The sequence below is a fragment of the Myotis myotis genome, unplaced genomic scaffold, assembly GCF_014108235.1.
Source record: "Myotis myotis isolate mMyoMyo1 unplaced genomic scaffold, mMyoMyo1.p scaffold_m19_p_3, whole genome shotgun sequence".
Lineage (NCBI taxonomy): Eukaryota > Metazoa > Chordata > Mammalia > Chiroptera > Vespertilionidae > Myotis > Myotis myotis.
In genome coordinates this window covers 161,293,432-161,312,163 of record NW_023416335.1, presented here as the reverse complement: position 1 = coordinate 161,312,163, position 18,732 = coordinate 161,293,432, and the positions used below count along the sequence as shown (strand labels likewise).

At 44.8% G+C, this 18,732-nt stretch overlaps 1 protein-coding gene across 12 annotated transcripts in view; it reads right to left on the bottom strand.

Moving 5' to 3' along the window:
• Positions 1–273: 273 nt before the first annotated feature.
• Positions 274–18,732, bottom strand: part of CSAD (cysteine sulfinic acid decarboxylase) — a 24,432-nt gene continuing 5,973 nt past the window's right edge. For 3 of the 12 annotated variants that reach the window (XM_036298398.1, XM_036298397.1, XM_036298396.1), the window contains exons 2-16: positions 12,541–12,679; positions 12,150–12,286; positions 11,744–11,870; positions 11,574–11,664; positions 10,716–10,822; positions 10,174–10,289; positions 9,369–9,448; positions 9,023–9,077; positions 4,091–4,207; positions 3,951–4,015; positions 3,583–3,664; positions 2,968–3,167; positions 2,774–2,825; positions 2,308–2,397; positions 278–1,407 (exon numbers count right to left, since the gene is read on the bottom strand). In XM_036298398.1, the coding sequence (XP_036154291.1) occupies positions 1,234–1,407; positions 2,308–2,397; positions 2,774–2,825; positions 2,968–3,167; positions 3,583–3,664; positions 3,951–4,015; positions 4,091–4,207; positions 9,023–9,077; positions 9,369–9,448; positions 10,174–10,289; positions 10,716–10,822; positions 11,574–11,664; positions 11,744–11,870; positions 12,150–12,275 (1,482 nt within the window). In that variant the 5' untranslated portion in view covers positions 12,276–12,286; positions 12,541–12,679 and the 3' untranslated portion in view covers positions 278–1,233. The other 9 variants (XM_036298403.1, XM_036298395.1, XM_036298399.1 and 6 more) reach the window with 8 other exon arrangements.

The window sequence follows — 18,732 nt, the reverse complement described above, 5'->3', positions numbered from 1 at the left end:
TGTAAAATGAGTGTTTTTACGTAGGACAGTAGCAATAACAGGAGACGTAACAGTGGTTTGGTTGCTGTCTTTTAACTTGGTTTTCTGGGGTGTGTTTTTCTTTTTTATTTCTGTTTAAATTACAAAAGAAAATTTTTTCTTTTTTTGTTGGCAAGGATTTTTAAAAAATATATTTTTATTGATTTCAGAGATAAAAACATCAATGATGAGAATCATGGACTGGCTGCCTGGGGATCAAACCCACAACCCAGGCATGTGCCCTGACCAGGAATCCAATTATGACCTCCTGGTTCATAGGTCGATGCTCAACCACTGAGCTACCCCAGCCAAGCTGGTGAGAATTTTTAAGTGTAAGTGGATAAGGCTCTGGTCTCAAGATACCGTCAGTGCCCATTTTGTTTCGATGTCACTAAAGTACAATTAATTTTAGAGTGCCTCCACTTTGGGCCTTTCCCCTCCCACTAAAGATTTTTGGGATCTTTCACTGCCTTAAAAAAAATTTAATTTGTATTCTCCATTACTTGCTTGAAAGGTAACAAACTCCTAATCATACCAAAATAATATAGTTGAAATTTTAACTTTATCATTTTTCTATTGTAAGAGTAATGCATATTCATTTTATGATAAAAGGAGGGAGCACAAAAGGCATGAAAAGTTAAATTTATTTTTACTTTTTAGAGAGGGAGAGAGAGAGAGAAACATTCATGTGAGAGCATAACATCGATCGGCTGCCTCCTGCACGCCCCCTACCAGGAATCAAACCTGCAACCTTTTGGTACATGGGACAATACCCAACCAATTCATACTGGCCAGAGTAAGAAGTTAATTTCTAAAGTGCCTGTAATACCATCTGAGGTAAAACTATTAACGTTTTGGCATATTTCATCAGTCTTTTTCTATGTATGTTTTAATATAGCTCAGATATTATAATATATAAAGTACTATATCCAGATTTTTCAACATTATATTAAAATTATTTTTCTCATATCAATAAACACCCTTTTTGTAAACATAATTCTAAAGGCAGCCTAACATTCTATCATAAGAATACTCTGTAGTTTATTAAACATTCTCCTAATATCACATATTTAAGAGGAGAGTTAGTAGGTCAAAGGATATAAACGTTATTACAGCCACTCTGTTTCCTAAAAAGATTGGTCTGGGAACACGGGGAGGGGATACGCAGAGCCAGAGGGGAGGAAGGAGGGTCAAGGCCAACAGTGAAAGGAGGACTCAGAGGTCCTGGCCTAGCCGTTCCAGCTCGTTGAGGAGGAAGTCCATGTCGGCCTGGGTCAGCGCGGGGTTGGCCACGATCAAGCGGAAAAAATTGCCCCGGGTCCCATGGGGCTGGTAGCCGATCATCATGGAGCCCTCCTTCACCATGCGCTCCTTGAGTACTGGGGCCACCTGTGGAAGGATACAGAGAGCGTCTAGCTGCAGCCTGGGGTCAGGTGAGGGCTGGGCCAGGTAACTTCCTGGCCAGTGAGTTACCCAAGGTGCATTTCCCTCCGCCCCAGCCACCTTCCGGAGGCAGCTCATTGCTGAGATCCTGACCTCGGCCCCAGTTTACCTTTTCCACCATGTCCAACCTGCTTGTCCTTCTCTACCATCTGCTTTATTCCTTATCTCACTTATCTCCAGGTTGTCACATTTTCTGTCAAATCCTAACTTTTCCCTGACTCCCAACACTGTTTTAGTCTAACTTCAAGCCTCTGTCATCCTTATCACCTTCTCCCCTCTCTGAATTCCTGTAATATTTTTGCTCTGTACTCTGTGACCTAACATGCATATTTACAGGATTTCTGTGAACATACTGGTTTCAAATAGGTAACTCTTATTTTCCTAATATTATTCCTTAAGGGCAAGAACAATCTTGTCCTTTCAGGTCATCTGCAGCACCTACCACCAACCTATCAAAGGGATGTAGGACATATCTTCTCAGCTCCAGGAGGCAGGTCTGGACTGGCCTTACTGGTTGTTTTTCTCCAGTATCAGTGAGTAAAGCTCTCTGTCCCAGACCTGAGCTCCCAGTACAACTCCCAGCACAGGGGTCTATGTACACTGGCAACTTATCTGTAATGCCCTCTCTATCTTCTGCTTACTTTCCAGAAACAGTCCCGATTCTCCATCCATATCCCTGAGAAATGAGGACAAGTTGGTGTTTTCCAGTTCAGTGCCCAGCTCAGGAGCAGGAAACCAGCCAAAGGACCTGCCATGCCACCCACAGCCAGCAGGGGGCAGAAACACATCAGCTGCATCCATTTGCTCAACTAGGTTAACCAGAGCCCCAGGGAGGAGAAAGCCTACCTTAGCCAGCCTTTCACTGTAATCCAGACTCTCCTGCTTGCCCCGCAGGCTGGGAGGCACAAACCAGAAACACACATTGACAAACTCTGGCTGGAAGGAATGAGGAAGAGAAAGGTGTGAGCTGAGAAAGTGTCCCCTCTCACTGCTCCTCTGCGTCCAGCAGGGCTTTGCGTGTAGGACAGACTACGAGGACATGGGAACAAAGAGAACAGGGTAGGTCAGTGATGGCGAACCTTTTGAGCTCGGCGTGTCAGCATTCTGAAAAACCCTAACTTAACTCTGGTGCCGTGTCACATATAGAAATTTTTTGATATTTGCAACCATAGTAAAACAAAGATTTATATTTTTGATATTTATTTTATATATTTCAATGCCATTTAACAAAGAAAAATCAACCAAAAAATAAGTTCGCGTGTCACCTCTGACACGCGTGTCACAGGTTCGCCATCACTGGGGGAGGCCATACCTCCATGACCAACTCAAATCCTTCCCGCTTCTTCATCTCCTCCGCCAGGTATCTTCAAACGGAGAGTGAGCAATCACAGGAGGAGGGGGAAGAAAACAAAAGACCCAGAAAATGACTGGAGAGGCACTGACAGCAGCAAAAGGCTTTGGGGAAGGGACCTGGGGAGGAGAACTGGAACCACCCTCCACTCCTACCGGGCAAGGGCAAAGGCCTGGTTGACACGCCGCTCCAGCCCTTGCCCGCCCTGTGCCTTCCACATGAGCCACAACTTCAGACAGTCCACCCGGCGGCCACACTGCACCACCTTGTCTCCCGTGTCCAGGGCCACGTCGTAGAACTTGTCCTGCTGGAAGAGGTAGCTGGCCTGGGACCCGTGGCAGCGCTTGAGCAGATTCTGTGGGTGGGGTGAGAGACTGTCAGACCCCACGCTCCCCACCCAGGTTTCCTCTAGCGCTTTCTTAGCTCAGTCTACCCATTCCTTTCCCTGGACCAGGCGGTACTGATGGGATAGCTGCCAGCTGACTCAGACCCCTTTCTCTGGGTTTTCTCCTAACACCCAGAGTTCTTCCCAAACTCAACCCAGGATCCCTTCAATTGCAACTTCAAGCTGGAAACTTTTCCTTTGCCTGAAGACAGGCCACGGGGGAGTGAGAACCCACTACAGGGAGTTAGGGTGGCCACAGATATGCAGCTTCAGATGGGATGGTAAGTAGAACACAGCAAGGCCAGGACCCCTCTAAGGTTGGATAGAAAAGAAGACAAGGTCTAAGGTGAGAGCAGGGACCAGGCCAGGGCTGGGGAAGGCTCACCGTAGTGTCACGGAGAAGGAGAGCTGAGCACTGCAGGCCTGCTGTGAGGAGCTTGTGGGGGTTCCAGGCCACGGAGTCAGCCCTGGGGTGGGCACAGCAAAGCTGGGTGAGCTGGCTCTTCCTCAAGCTGCCCAGCCAAGCTGCCTTCCCTTTCCAGACCTCAGTAAAAGGAGCTTCCGCCTCACCCCCGCCCAGCAGCCAGGGAGAATTGCTATGTCTGCCACCTGAACTCCAGCCCCAGTCAGCCATCTCGCCAAACCCCTCCCACCAACCTCCTTGCCCACTGCCATTGAAAGCTTTCTGACCATGACTATTCTCTGGATCAAGCATTTGAAAAGTGGGATGCAGGGAACAGGGGCTGTAGGCACCTCTGGATCCCATCCAGGAGATGTCTGTGTGTCTGTGACAGCAGGACGCTTCCACCCCAGGCGGCCTGTGTAGCAGAAGGAACAGCACGGGCTTGGCCTCAGCTCAGCCCACCCCACCCTCAGGCCCAAGTCCTACTCACGTCCACGTGCAGCCACAGTCCACGACGCTGGCACACGTCAGCAATTGCTTCCAGGGGATCAAAGGCCCCCAGAACAGTGGTCCCAGAGGTGGCACTGACCAGGAACGGCACAGCACCCTAATGCAAAAATGCAGAGAGAGAAAGAGGCTGTGCATCCAAAAAGCAACCCAGAGCCTGGTTGCTAGAGCCCAGCTCTGAACTCTCCGCATGCCTGACCTGGGTCCTTTCAACCTTACAAGGTACTACCGTCCCCTTTAATTTGCAGGTGAGGACACTGAGATTCAGAGGTGTGAAGAAACCTGCCCCCAAGCTGAAGCTCCAGAGATGGAACCCAAACCTAGATCTGTCTGGTGGTCTATCTCCAAAACTCATACTCTTTCAAAAAATTTTAATGCCTTACTGGAAAATCAAATGATATTTTATAATTTCTAGTAGTACAAAAGTTTATAAAGAAATTGAACCCAGCAGGTGTGGCTCAGTGGTTGAGCGTCTACCTATGAACCAGGAGGTCACGGTTTGATTCCCAGTCAGGTCACATGCCCGAGTTGTGGGGCAATCCCCAGTGTGGGGCATGCAGGAGGCAGCTGGTCTATGATTCTCTCTCATCACTGATGTTTCTATCTCTCTTTCCCTCTCCCTTCCTCTCTGAAATCAATAAAAATATCTTTTTTTAAAAAATAAATTGAGTTAATAGTTTAAAAAAAAATGTCACAAAGAAAAACCCAGGCCCAAATGGCTTCACTTGTCAATTCTACCAAACATTTAAAAAAGAAGCGATATCAGTTCTTCACTGACTTCTAAAAAAAAAGAGAGAGAGGAGGAAACACTCCTGAATTCATCCAATGAGGCAAGTATTAACCTGCTACTTCAACCAGACAAAACATCACAAGAAAACTACAGATAACATCTCCTATGAACACAGATATAAAATCTGAAAGACACCAGCAAACTGAAGTAACAACATAAAGAGAACAAGACACCATGGCAAAATGGGATTTGTTCCAGGAGTGCAAGCTTGGGTTAATACCCAAAATTCAATTAGAATAATACACCCAAATATACCCTATCAATAGGAAAAGGGCGGAAAACACATCCCAATGTGGTCTATCGATCATCTCAATAGAAACAGAAAAACATCTGAGAAAATTCCAACACTCCTTTATGATAAAAATACTCAACAATCTAGAAATTGAAGGGAACCTTCTCACCCTGATAAAGAGCAACTACAGAAACCACAGCCAGCCCAGCTGGCTCACTTGTTGGAGTGTTATCCGTATATCAAAATGATGTGGGTTCGATTCCAGGTCAGGCACATACCTAGGTTGTGGGTTCGATCCCTAGTTGGGGTGCATACAGGAGGCAACTGGTCAATGCTTCTCTCACATTGATGTTTCTCTCTCTCTCCCTTCCTCTGTCTCTAAAATAAAAAACACAAAACATACAAAAAAAAAATACAAACCACAGCTAACATTATACTCAATGGTGAAAGACTAAAAGCCTTCACCCTAAGATCAGAAACAAGACAAGGATACCCCCTCTCCTCACTTTTATTCAACATGGTACTGAGGTTCTAGCGGGGCCATTAGGTAAAAAAATAAGAGGCATCCAGATTGAAAAGGAAAAAAAAAAGATCTCTGTTTACAGATAACATGATATTGTATCTATAAAATCCTAAGGAATCCGCTAAAACAACTATTAGAATTAGCCTTAGCCAGTGTGGCTTGGTGATGAGAACATAGGGCCATGCACGGAAAGGGTTGCCTGTTGGATTCCTGGTCAAGTCTCTCTGTCTCTCCCCTCCTTCCCTCCATCCCTTCCACTCTCTAAAAATCAATGGAAAAAATATCCTCAGGTGAGGATTAACAACAACAAACACATTAGAATTAATAAATGAGTTCGGCAAGTTTGCAGGGTGTAAGAGCATATTAAAAAGTCAATCAGAGCCCAGCTGCAGCGGCTCACTGATTGAGTGTTGACCTACGACCTATGAACCGGGAGGTCACAGTTCGATTCCCAGTCAGGGCACGTGCCCGGGTTGCAGGCTTGATTCCCACTTGAGCAGAAGGCAGCCGATCAGTGATTCTCTCTCATCATTGATGTTTCTCTCTCACTCTCCCTCTCCTTTCCTCTCTGAAATCAATTTAAAAAACAACACAAGCAACCAAAGAAAAAATAAATTGGACCTCATCAAATATAAAACTTTCGTGCTTCAAAGGACACCCTCAAGAATGTGAATAAACAATGTAGACACTGGAAGAAGATATTTGCAAATCATGTATCTGATAAGAGATTTATATCTAGAATGGAAAAGAATAAGCACATGACAGGATGCTCAACATCATTAGTCATAAGGGAAATACTAATCAAAACCACAGCAAGATGCCACTTCACACCCACTAAGATAGCTATAATCAGAGAGAGAAGTAACAGGTGCCAATGAGGACGAGGAGAAATTGGAACCCTTCTATACAGTGCTGGTGGGATTATACACTGGAGCAGTCACTCTGAAAAACAGTCTGGTGGTTCCTCAAAGGTTAAATATAGAATTACCATATGGCTTAGCCATTCCACTACCAGGTATATAACCAGAAGAAATTTAAAAAAAAATATGTTCACATAAAAACTTGTACACAAATGTTTAGAGCAGCACTACTTATAATATCCCCAAACTAGAAATAACCCAAATGTCCATCAACTAAGAAATTGATAAATAAAGTGTGGTATATCTATAGAATGGGATATTATTTAGCAATAAGAAAGAATGAAGAACTGGTACATGCTACAATATGAATGAACCTTGAAAACATGCTAAGCAAAAGAAGTCCATTACAAAAACCATGTATAGGATGATTCCATTTCTATGAAAAATCCAGAATAGATAAATCCATAGAGACAGCACGTAGATTTGTGGTTTCCTAATGGGAAAGAAGTATGGGAATATTGGAGATTGATGGCTAAAAGATATGGGGTTTCTTTTGAGAGTGATGAAAATATTCTAATATTTATTGTACTGATGGTTGCACAACTCTGTAAATATGTTGAAAACCACTGAATTGTATACTATAAGTGGGTAAATTGTATGGCATGAGAATGTAATTCTATCTTAATAAAGAAAGCTATTACCGCCTGACCAGCATGACTCAGTGGTTGAACAATGACCTATGAACCAAGAGGTCATGGTTCGACTTCCGGTCAGGGAACATGCCTGGGTTGCCGGCTCAATTCTCAGTGGAAGGCATACAGAAGGCAGCCAACCAATGATTCTCTCCCATCATTGATGCTTCTATATCTCTCTCCCTCTCCCTTCCTCTATGAAATTAATAACAAAATATTTTTTTTTCAAAAAAGCTATTACCCAGGCCCGCCGGCATGGCTCAGTGGTTGAGCATTGACCTATTAGCCAGGAGGTCATGGTTTGATTCCCGGTCAGGGGACATCCCCAGGCTCCAGGCACTTTGAAATCAACTAAAATATTTTAAAAATAAGTAAGTAAATAATAAAAAATAAAAAGCCATTACCCAAAAAAGTTTATCCAATAAAAGTGATACCCCACTGTTCTATTTTTTTAAATTGATTTTAGAGAGAGAGGAAGGGAGAGAAGAGTGGGGAAACAACAATTTGTTGTTCCACTTATACATTCATTGGTTGATTCTTTTTTAAAAAAATATATTTTTATTGATTTCAGAGAATAAGGGAGAGGAAGAGAGAGATAGAAACATCAATGATGAGAGAGAATCATTGATCAGCTCCCTCCTGCACACCCACTACTGGGGATGGAGCCCGCAACCCAGGCATGTGCCCCTAACCGGAATCAAACCAGAGACCCTTCAGTCCGCAGGCCAACACTCCATCCACTGAGCCAAACCAGCTAGGGCCACTGGTTGATTCTTGTATGTGCCCTGACCGGTGATTGAACCCGAAACCTTGGTATATCAGGATGGCGCTCCAACCAACTGAGCTACCCGGCCAGGGCCTACTCTACTGTTCTAATTGTTGCTCATACTGCTACTAGAGGTAACATCCCTACGTCAATAAATTCATATTGTTCCCAGTAACAACAGGCTCATCACACTGTCCTTCCTTTACTGCAATTTGCTATATAAACTTTATATATGTAAACAGACTTAAATATATGGTGGAGGCATTTTGATGTTAGTATCTATATCCCCACTTTATTCTTTTAAATGTCTACATAGTACTCCAATAATAATAACAACAATAACGGTGGCCAATATGTATAGTGCTTCATGGGCTCTAAATGCTTTAGATATATTAATTCACTTAATCCTTACAATGATCCTATGTGATAACTTCTACATTATGCTCATTTTATAAAGGAAGAAACCAAGACACACAGATATGGTATCATCATTTATCTATTGATAGACATTAAATTTTTAAAAATTTTACACTTAGCTCCAGTGCACAGAATTCTAAGTACTGTGATGATGATTTATAGAATAGATCCTAGCAGTGGGACTCTGAATCAGTGGACAGATACATTTGCAATTTATAGATAGTGCCAAAATGCCCTCCAAGGTGGGTGCAGCCGTCCAACAGCCCCCGTGTGGAGGCCTCCACCCTTCCCACTTCACACAGCCTGCACTCCTCACACCGGCCCACACAAGCTCTCTGCACCGACCCTCAGCTCACAGGAACCTTCCCCCTACACCTCAGGCTGCCGGCACCCTCTCTGTGGTGCCGCCTCGGAGTTCCACTCAGTAATGCGATCCTGCTCCTGCCTGTGGGTCTCAGCAGGTTCCTGAGAGGACCGCAGTGTCCTTGGCCCTCAGGCTCTCTCAGTGCAGGCAGGCACCGAGATCAAGGAGAGGGATGAGGGTGCCTTGACCAGGGAGAGCCCAAAGAATCCTCCAAGAAAAAAACACGCCCAGCTCCACCTCCACCACACCCCGGTACCCCTCACTCACTCACCTCAGCTTCGGCCAGGCTGATCTGCCTCTCCAGATCCTCAGGGATCATCTTCCCTCTGGAAAAGAAAACCGAGTGGGTAAAGGAGTGATTGCTCTCTAGGCTAGGAAGTGTTGAGAGCAGGGTAATGTGGGGTTCGCAATACAGAGGCCACCGTGTTGATCTTTTCCCTAAGACATCTCAGGGCACAGGGCAGGAGACTCTAGCACTGAGAGACAGAAGCAACTATTGTGTAGAAACAGAGAATGAAGAGAAGTCCACCAGAGGCGTGGGCCTGCGGCCAGAGCTTCTCACAGCAGGAAGGCATGCTGCACCAAGCCGGTCAGGGCCACAAGGACAGGACCGTCACCTCTCATCTGCCTTGACCACTCGGACACTGTCGGTGCCAAGTCCCAGGAAAGCAGCTCCTTTTTTGATGGAGTAGTGACACTGTGGAGAAAGGCAGACAGCATGTCAGGCTAGGGCAGCCGTGGGCAAACTACGGCCCGCAGGCCAGATCCGGCCCGTTTGAAATGAATAAAACTAAAAAAAAAAAAAAAAAAAAAGACCGTACCCTTTTATGTAATGATGTTTACTTTGAATTTATATTAGTTCACACAAACACTCCATCCATGCTTTTGTTCCGGCCCTCCGGCCCAGTTTAAGAACCCATTGTGGCCCTCGAGTCAAAAAGTTTGCCCACCCCTGGGCTAGGGTGAGAGGCAGGGAGGATGGGGAGGAGAGAGAGACTAATAGAAGTCAAGTGTAAGATGTAATAGGTGAGATCCTGTAGACCTGGGCTTCTCAAGCATTCATGAGCCTTCAAATCGCCAGGGTCTTTGATTAAACGCAGAGTCAGATACTCTGGGGTGAGTCCTGAGATTCTGCATTTCTAACAAACGCCCCCGTGCTACTGATGCTGCTGGTCCAAGAACCACCCTGTAGGTAGAAAGGGTGTGGACTGTGTCCACCTCACTAGCTTCCCCTTCCTATTCCCTCCCCCACAATTGAAGGCAAGGTGGATGGGAGCCCCTGATTCGAAGGAAGCACATACATTGGGGGCAGGCTGGCCTTGGAAGAGATGGGACTGGGCAGCAGAGACCCTGACAGATCTTGGACTCACTGGCTAGAGGTTAGAATCAGGAGCCCAGGGTAGGCCTGTGCCTCTTCCCCACCTCCTTCGTTGTGAAGAGGGCCAGGGGTGGCAGTGCCCGGAGGCCCTTCTGCTTGCAATCGGGAAAGCGCTGATAGCGGGCCAGGTTCACCGCATACATGTTGGAGATAGAGCCACCTGTCATAGGGAGGGGATGGCGGCAAGAGGGACAGACAGTGGGTCAAAACTGGAGCTTGCCCCTCTTGACCTCTCTACCCAGAAGAACTGATAAAAAAAACACACGAAGGATTGGCTCCCAGGTCTCTACAAATGCCACGATAGCCCAGAACAGCCCAGGGACCTAGATCCCCTGACTACCCCCTACATATCCTGGGCTGTCCCCAAGACAGCCCCCACCCGGAGAGAGCAGGCACTGGGGCACTGATCCCATGGACTGTTTGGCAAACGGGGAGGCAGGGTATTGGGCAGCCTCTTTCTGGTGTGGTCAGAGCTTAGCTGGAGGGGAAACAGAGCTCTAAGCCCTGCCAGCTTAGAGCAAGAGAATGGTGAGAAAGGAAGAACCCTTTAAAAGGCCAAAGAAAGACACCCCTCCTTCTCACATACCAGGGCAGAAGACCCCATCCCCAGAGCTCCAGCCCACCAACGCCCGGAGCTTTTTCAGCACCTCTTCTTCCATGAGTACAAACACGGGGGCGATTTCATAAGTGTACCTGCCAGGAGAAGGGACAATGAGAAAGGGGAGCGGACAGGGAAGGAGGCCAGGTGAGACTCTCAGAGGAGTCAGAGAGAGCAGGGGGTGAAAAGGAGTGAGGGAAGGGCCCAAAGAGAGGAAGGAGTTGGTGACAAAGAACCAAGGAAGCAAGAATGAGAACAGGCCCTGGTTGGGCAGCTCAGCTGATTAGAGCACCAAGGTTGCAAATTTGATACTCAGTTAGGCACATACAAGAATCAACCAATGGCCCTGGCCAATGTTTCTCAGTGGTTAGAGCTTTGGGGGGTTCAATTCCCAGTCAAGAGCACGTACTGGTCAGGGTGGGTACAGGAGGGAGTCAACCAATGTGTCTCCCTCACATCGATGTTTCTCTCTCTCTCTCCCCCTTCCTTCCACTCTCTTGAAAAAATCAATGGAAAAAATATCCTCAGGTGAGGATTGACAATAACAACAAAAAAATCAACCAATGAATACAGGAATGGAACAAATCAATGTTTCTCTCTCTCACTTTCTCCTTCTCTAAAAATCAATTAATAGATTTTTATTTTTTTTTAGAATGAGAACAAACTAGGGTGAGGCAGGAGAAAGCTTAGAGAAAGGGAGCCTGAAGGGCACAAAGGGGAAGACTCTGCCAGCAGAGACTTCCAGAAAACAGGGATAGGGAAAAATCATTTTCTTCCCCGCCCCCCAGGCATGTGCAAACCCATATCTTCCGAGGGGTGGTGGGAGGGGCCCTGGGCATGTCTCACTGGCTGGTGTTGAGGCTCTCGGTGACAATACGCCCGGCCAGGGCATGGGGATCCAACCCTGAGAAGAGCTGGTTGAAGAAGCGAGGGTGACCTGGAGAAGGGGACAGGGGGCTCAGAGTCAAACTGGGTACAAACTCCAGACACTCTCCCCACCAGAACCCGGGACCCACAGGTCTTCACGCTGTAGCGGATCACAGCCTGGCACCGCTCCAGGATTTGCTCCTTTGACTCCCCCTGGCTCCGCAGCTCCAAATCCAGCAGCTGCTTCAGCTCCTCCGGCTCCTTCCACTCGCAGACCTAGGGGGAGAAGTGGGAAATTCTGGGGGCCCTTAGACACTCTATTGACTGCTGCCCAAACCACATCTCAGTATACACAAGACACCACCAACATGCACTTAAAGCAACAAGTCAGGAATGTTTTTAAAGCAACACACGAACAAGGGTAAATAAACACAGTAAGACCCAGTATACAATCCCTGAGGCACGCAGTGGGAGAAGTCTGCGGACAAGTCTTGTTGGGGGAGCAAAGTTCTGAGCCGCGTTGATGGGCAGAAAGAACAGGGAGAAAGGACTCACCTTCTCGGAAGCACTGGTCCCTTTCCAAATGACTTCATCCACAACAACCCCAAACACGTCCCGAAGCAAGGCTTCTGCAGCCACGGGGTCCCAGTCAAGGGAGGGGAGTGGTTTAGAGTCAGCCATCAGGATGAAATCTGTGAGCAGAGCAGGAGTTATTCCCTACTCAGCCTGCATACCCCACCTGGACCTAACCAAGAACCCCAACCCCTTAAGGAGCCTAAGGCCCCAGTCCTGCAGCTCAGTCCTGGCCTTCACTGTATAGACAAGGGCAAATGAGAGCATCCAGGGAGAAAGCCAGCAGAAACAGGGGAGAGGGGAAAGGCAGTTAGCACAGATCAGGTGTAATCTAGTGGCCACTGCCCACCTAACGCAGCAACAAGAGGCTTACGTTTCTGCTCAGGCCTCTGTCCCGGTGAGCTGGAGGCAGGTTACACAATTTGCTTTTCGGAATGTTAGTACCAGGGAAGCAGAGGGAATGAGTACAGGCAGCAGTCACATGACCATGACATCACTCCCATGACCTTGCCCTAAAGAAAATGGACACAGATTTGGGATAGGGACACTAGGTTAAGTCCTCTGAATAATCATTAGCTGACACGAAGGGGGAGATGAGATAAAAGGCACAAACACGTGCCACATTAACATCAGGGTTAAGAGGAGCAGAGAGCCAGCAGAAGGAGTGGCTTTCCACCTGAACCAAAGGGCCCTGGATAGGGTTCCTGGAACATGCTTGGCAGGGAGACAAGAGCAAGGGGAGGGGAGAGACTGAGGTGGGGGGAGCCTGACGGAGACCAGTGGCTCAGGCAGGTCTCAGAGGCCAATCTCTGCATCCCGCCCCCTACAGTCTTTTCAGAACTGTCCCGATTTCTAAAGCCCTCTCCCAGAGCAGGAAGGAAAGGAGGTTACATTGAGGAAGCACTTTGTTAAACAAGTGTAACCCTGTGCCATGCAGGCTGAGAGTGCTCAATAAACAGGGAGTGGCTGTTTGAAGCGAACACCAGCTGTGTTCATGACAGGGTGCTGGGGACTGAGAAAGCCTTTCTGTCCCAGTGGGAAGACACAGATGCACACGCAACAGTTGTACCCGGGGCATGGCTGGGTGCTGACCCCAAGCATTATTCAGGAAAAGAGAAGGCTGAAGACTGGGGAAGATCAGAGTGGGACTGGAGCTGAATCTTGAAAGTGGGCAGGAGAAATGAGATTGGCGAAAAGGAGGAAGAGAGACATGCAGGAATGCCAGGAGCTTACATCAGGAAGGAGTATGGCTTGTTCTAAGGTCAGCGAAAGGGCCCAGTTGGCTGGAGGAAGGGTCTGCAAGAGTGATACAGGAGCACAGCTGCACAAGATTATGGGGAGCCTGGAATGCCAGCCAGGCCAAAGAATCTAAATTTTTTCCTGCAGAAAATGGGAAGTCACTGAAAGATTCCGTGTCAAGAAAAATGTGATGAAATTGATGCTCTCCAAAGACCAGTGTTAAGCAGCAGGATGGAGAAGTAATAGGCTGTTGCCATAAACCAGACAAGAGGTGGTCCACACTGGAATAGGATGGTGTCCGTGGGAAAGGACAGATACAGGAAGCTGCAGGCGTGGCCACTCACTAGATTACACTGAATTCAACACATACGGAATCTACGTTGGAGGAGAAGGAAGAGTCAAAGATAACCTTGGGGTTTCAAGCCTGGGTGACTGGAAAAATAATCATCCCCCCGAAAGAAATTAGGGTGCAGAAAGGGGAAGCTGGAGGGAAAGTAAATGCCTATTTCTTGGAAACGCTCATCCACGTGGAGGTGTCCTGGGGCTACAGATACTCATACGGGAGGTGGTCAGGCCGAGCTCTGATGAGATGCTAGAATAGAAAGCAAATTTGAGAGTCAGGGTGCAGCTAAAGCCTTGTGACCAGCTCCTTCAGATGACCACTTGTTCCGATCGATGGCACACGCACTTTCTGAGCAGCACTTCAAAACATACGAAGAAGTGGAAAATTGGGTCTCTGAATGGTTTGCCTCAAAACAAGAAAAGTTCTATTGGGACGGTATCCACAAATTACCTAAAAGATGGGGCAAATTTGTAGCTAGCGATGGACATTACTTTGAATAAAGCACTTCTGATGTTTCTCTTGAAATTATCATGTTTTCTTTGATTACAAAATCTGCATTTTTAACCGGTTAAGAGCCAATCCGCATTTGGGAACATTGGTGCAATTTCATGTGGTTGTGGATTTCAGTGTGACTCACCTTATGAATTCGGATTTTGTAATCACAACCAAGGCATGTGCCCTGATCTGGAATGAAACCAGCAACCTTTTGGTGCATGGGACGACACCCAACCGAGCCACACGGGCCAGGGCTAAGAGACCATTCTTTTGTTTGTTTGTTAATCCTCACCCAAAGATATTTTTCCATTGATTTTTAGAAAGAGTAGAAAGGAGGGGGAGAGACAGAGAGACACATCGATTGGTTGCCTCCCACATGCGCCCTGACCAGGGTCAGGATGAAGCCTGCAACTTGACAGGAATCAAACCGGAGACCCTTCCTCTGCAGGCCAATGCTCTATCCACTGAGTCAAACCAGCTAGGCTAAGAGAACATTCTTATTCTCAGAAAACATGCTGAAACACACAGCAATAAAGGAGCAAAAATACTGTAAGTTTCAGTTCAGAAAAAGATAATACTGTGTGCATGTATCTACAAACATTTTTAGAAAAATAAAAGCTCATAAAGTTCACCCTTTTAAAGAATACAACTCATTCCCAATAAACAATGTTTGTTAACAATGAAAACAAAAAAAAGAATACAACTCAGTGGTTTTGAAAAATTTATTCACAAGTTGTGCACTGATTACGTTATTTAATTCCAGACCATTTTCATCATCCCCAAAAGAAACCCCATAGCTACTAGCAGTCACTCTCTATACAAAAAGACTGAAAAAGATGGGGAAAGTCTTCAAAATATTAACTGTGGTTATTTTGGGGTATTGGAATTATAATTTTTATTTTCTTATTTATATGCCTCTATATTTTTATAATTTTATATGATAATTTCAATTACTTATATAATTAAAATAAAGGTTATTTTTAAACAACAAAAAAAGATTAAGAAGGAATTAAGGGGCAACAAGAATTCCAAAACACACAAAGCTCCAGGCTCAAGGAATGACCCTAGTACAGTGGTCGGCAAAATGTAGCTCACGAGCCACATGCGGCTCTTTGGCCCCTTGAGTGTGGCTCTTCCTAAGCCTTAGGAGTACCCTAATTAAGTTAATAACAATGTACCTACCTATATAGTTTAAGTTAAAATTTGGCTCTCAAAAGAAATTTCAATCGTTGTACTGTTGATATTTGGCTCTGTTGACTAATGAGTTTGCCGACCACTGCCCTAGTACATCATGTGCTTTCCCAATTCCTCAACCCACTATCATCCCGAAGATTTGAGTGACAAAGGTAGCCATATACTGCTCATTTCTATCACAGAGACCAGCTGGCTCTCAGAGAAAGGACTGGGTTTAGCTAGTTCAGCAAACATGGCTGAGTATTTACTAGTTGTCAGCTAGAAGGCCAGAAGGAAGGCTGGCAGGTAAAATGAAGGCATGCTCACCACAATAGATTTGGAGTTTATGACGGATAGGAAGGGCTAATGAACTCTGTTCAACTGGCCCAGAGTAGCCTTCAGAAAGGAAAAAACACTTAGGCTCTCCTTAAAGCCATAGAGAGCTGGTGCAGGAAAACACTAATTGGTATTCATTACAATACCATTTGAATAAATGATGGAGTGGTCCTGAGAGAAGTGTGTACCAAGGAAGTCTGGGAAGGTCACACAGGAGGGGGCCTGCCTGCGGGCAAATGGATTAGGGAAGGAGCCTCTTAAAGGCCTTTCAGCCAGGCTTGTTAGAAAATGAAAACACTGCTTCTATGGTATCTACCGACTGAACACCCACATTCATAGAGAGGCGCCTATTCTCTTTAAGTACCCATTGTGAGGGAGAGGACTAATTCTTAGCCTTCTTTAAGAAAAGCACCAAAACCGTAGACGGTTTGGCTCAGTGGATAGAGTGTCAGCCTGCAGGCTGAAGGGTTTCGGATTAAATTCCTGGCAAGGGCACATGCCTGGTTGTGGTCTTGCTCCCCAGGGGGGGTCATGCAGGAGACAGCTGATCAATGACTCTCTCTCAGCACTGATGTTTCTCTCTCTCTCTCTCCCCCTTCCTTCTTCTCTGAAATTAATAAAAAATATATATTTTTTTAAAAAAAGAAAAGCACTAAATACAGCCAGGCCAGAGGTCACAGGTTCAATTCCTAGTCAGGGCACATGTCCAGGTTGCAGGCTAGATCCCAAGTGGGGACATGCAAGAGGCAGTCAATCAATGATTCTCTCTCATCACTGATGTTTCTTTCTTTCTTTCTTTCTCTCTCTCTCTCTCTCTTTCTCTCTTTCTCCCTTCCTCTCTGAAATAAATTTTAAAAGGCACCAAATACAAAATAGGCACTCAAAAAAAAAAGTTAAGTTTTCATCTTCCCCACTCTCCCCTCCCTTCCCCCAGGTCTTGCACAAAGGCACTCAATAAACACTTGGTGAATCAATAATTTTCAAGTACAGAAAAATAATACTGCATTCCACTAACATTTGATTTGCATAAACCAAAAAAATCTATACTAATAACTTAGAAGATTTGCAAAATGTTTTTTTCTTCTCAAAGCCTTCTCATCTATAATCTCATTATTTCCTCACATTAGTGCTAGAAATTAGTCTGAAAAGGTATTTATTTATTTACTTATTTATCTTCATTTTCAAGATGAGGTCTCTTGGGCCAGATAGAATTAACTTGTCTAAGATTACAAAGGTAATATGGGAGCAAGCCTAGATTGCTGATTTCTGACTTCTAGGCTAGTACCTATTGGTCCCTTTTAAGTATGGTATTTCTAACTACCTCTCACCATACACAAAAATAAACGGCAGCTGACACAAAGATATAAACTAAAAATATACAAGTATAAGAATACCAAACGGAAATATTTTTATAATCTTTAAGCAGCATGTCATAAAAACCCAAAAGTCACAGGCAGATTTGACTAGGTAAAATTTTTTTAAGAGTCTGTGTAAAGACAGACACCATTAAATTGGTTAAAGATCACTGATGGCTTTATTTTCCCCCAACTCAGTGTATTCCAAAATGGTTTTTCCTCTCCTTGCAATTATTGCTTTCCATGTAAATTTTAAAATAAGTTTAGCCCTGGCCAGTTTTCTCAGTGGTTAGAGCGTTGGCCTGCAGACCTAAGGATCTTAGGTTCACTTGACTAGGTTGCAGGTTTGATCCCCAGTTTGGGAGGCAACCAGTTAAATCTCTCTCTTTCTCTTTCACACCCCTCCTCCCTCCCTTCCTCTCTCTCTAAAGATCAATGGAAAAAAATATCCTCAGATGAGGATTAAGAAAAACACAAAACAAAATAAGTTGCCCTAACCAGTTTGGCTCAGTGGATAGAGCCTGCAGACTCAAGGGTCCCAGGTTCGATTCCGGTCAAGGGCATGTACCTTGGTTGCGGGCACATCCCCAGTAGGGAGTGTGCAGGAGGCAGCTGATCGATGTTTCTCTCTCTCATCGATGTTTCTAACTCTTTATCCCTCTCCCTTCCTCTCTGTAGAAAATCAATAAAATACATATTTTTTTAAAAAAGTAAGTTTAAGTTCCTTGAAAACTCCTGTTTTAATTATAATTTAACTTAACATATAACAAAAACCTAGGTCTCTATGATATTAAGTCTTCCTACTAATGGACATGGTAAAACTCTCCATTTAATCAAGTCCTTGGCCCTTTTTGTCTTTCTCTAAAATAGTATGATTTTTTAAAATACTATATGACTTGAAGTTTCCTGTTAAATTTATTTCTAGAAATGTCAAAACTTTTATTGTGAATGAGATTATGACATTTTTATGGTTGGTTATTGTTGTTATATTATATAATTTGTTAATCTTACATCTGGCCATGCTACTAAACTCACTAGTTTTACTATTTTGTCAATTAAGTCTCTTTGTAGATGAATATATGAAAATGATGAGATATTTTTGAGTGGCCAGGAGCTCTAGTAGTATAATCATTTTGATAGTAAACATTCTTGTTTTGTGCCTATATAGGAATGTTACAAGTGTTTTCCATAAAGCATAACTTTTGCTCTGGAAAAAAAAGTTGAAAGATAAATGAAAATCCAAGAGAAAATATTTTAAATGCATCTGATAAATAAAAAGTTAATATAACATAGAGAAGATTTCTACCAGTCAATAGGAAATAGAGAAATGACTACTTTTCTTAAGGGGTAAAAGATGAACAGGTAGTGAAACAATGAAATGGTAAAAAACAAGACAAAAACAAAAAACAAAAAACAAGAGATGCTCTTATGCTAAGCAAATTAAGCCAGTCAGAGAAAGATAAATATCACGTGATCTCACTCATTTATGGAATATAATGAACAACATAAACTGATGAACAAAAATAGAACCAGAGACATCAAAGCATCAAACAGACGGTCCAACCTATGAGGGAAGGCAGGCGGTAAGAGGTTAAGAGATCAACAAAAGGACTTGTATGCATGC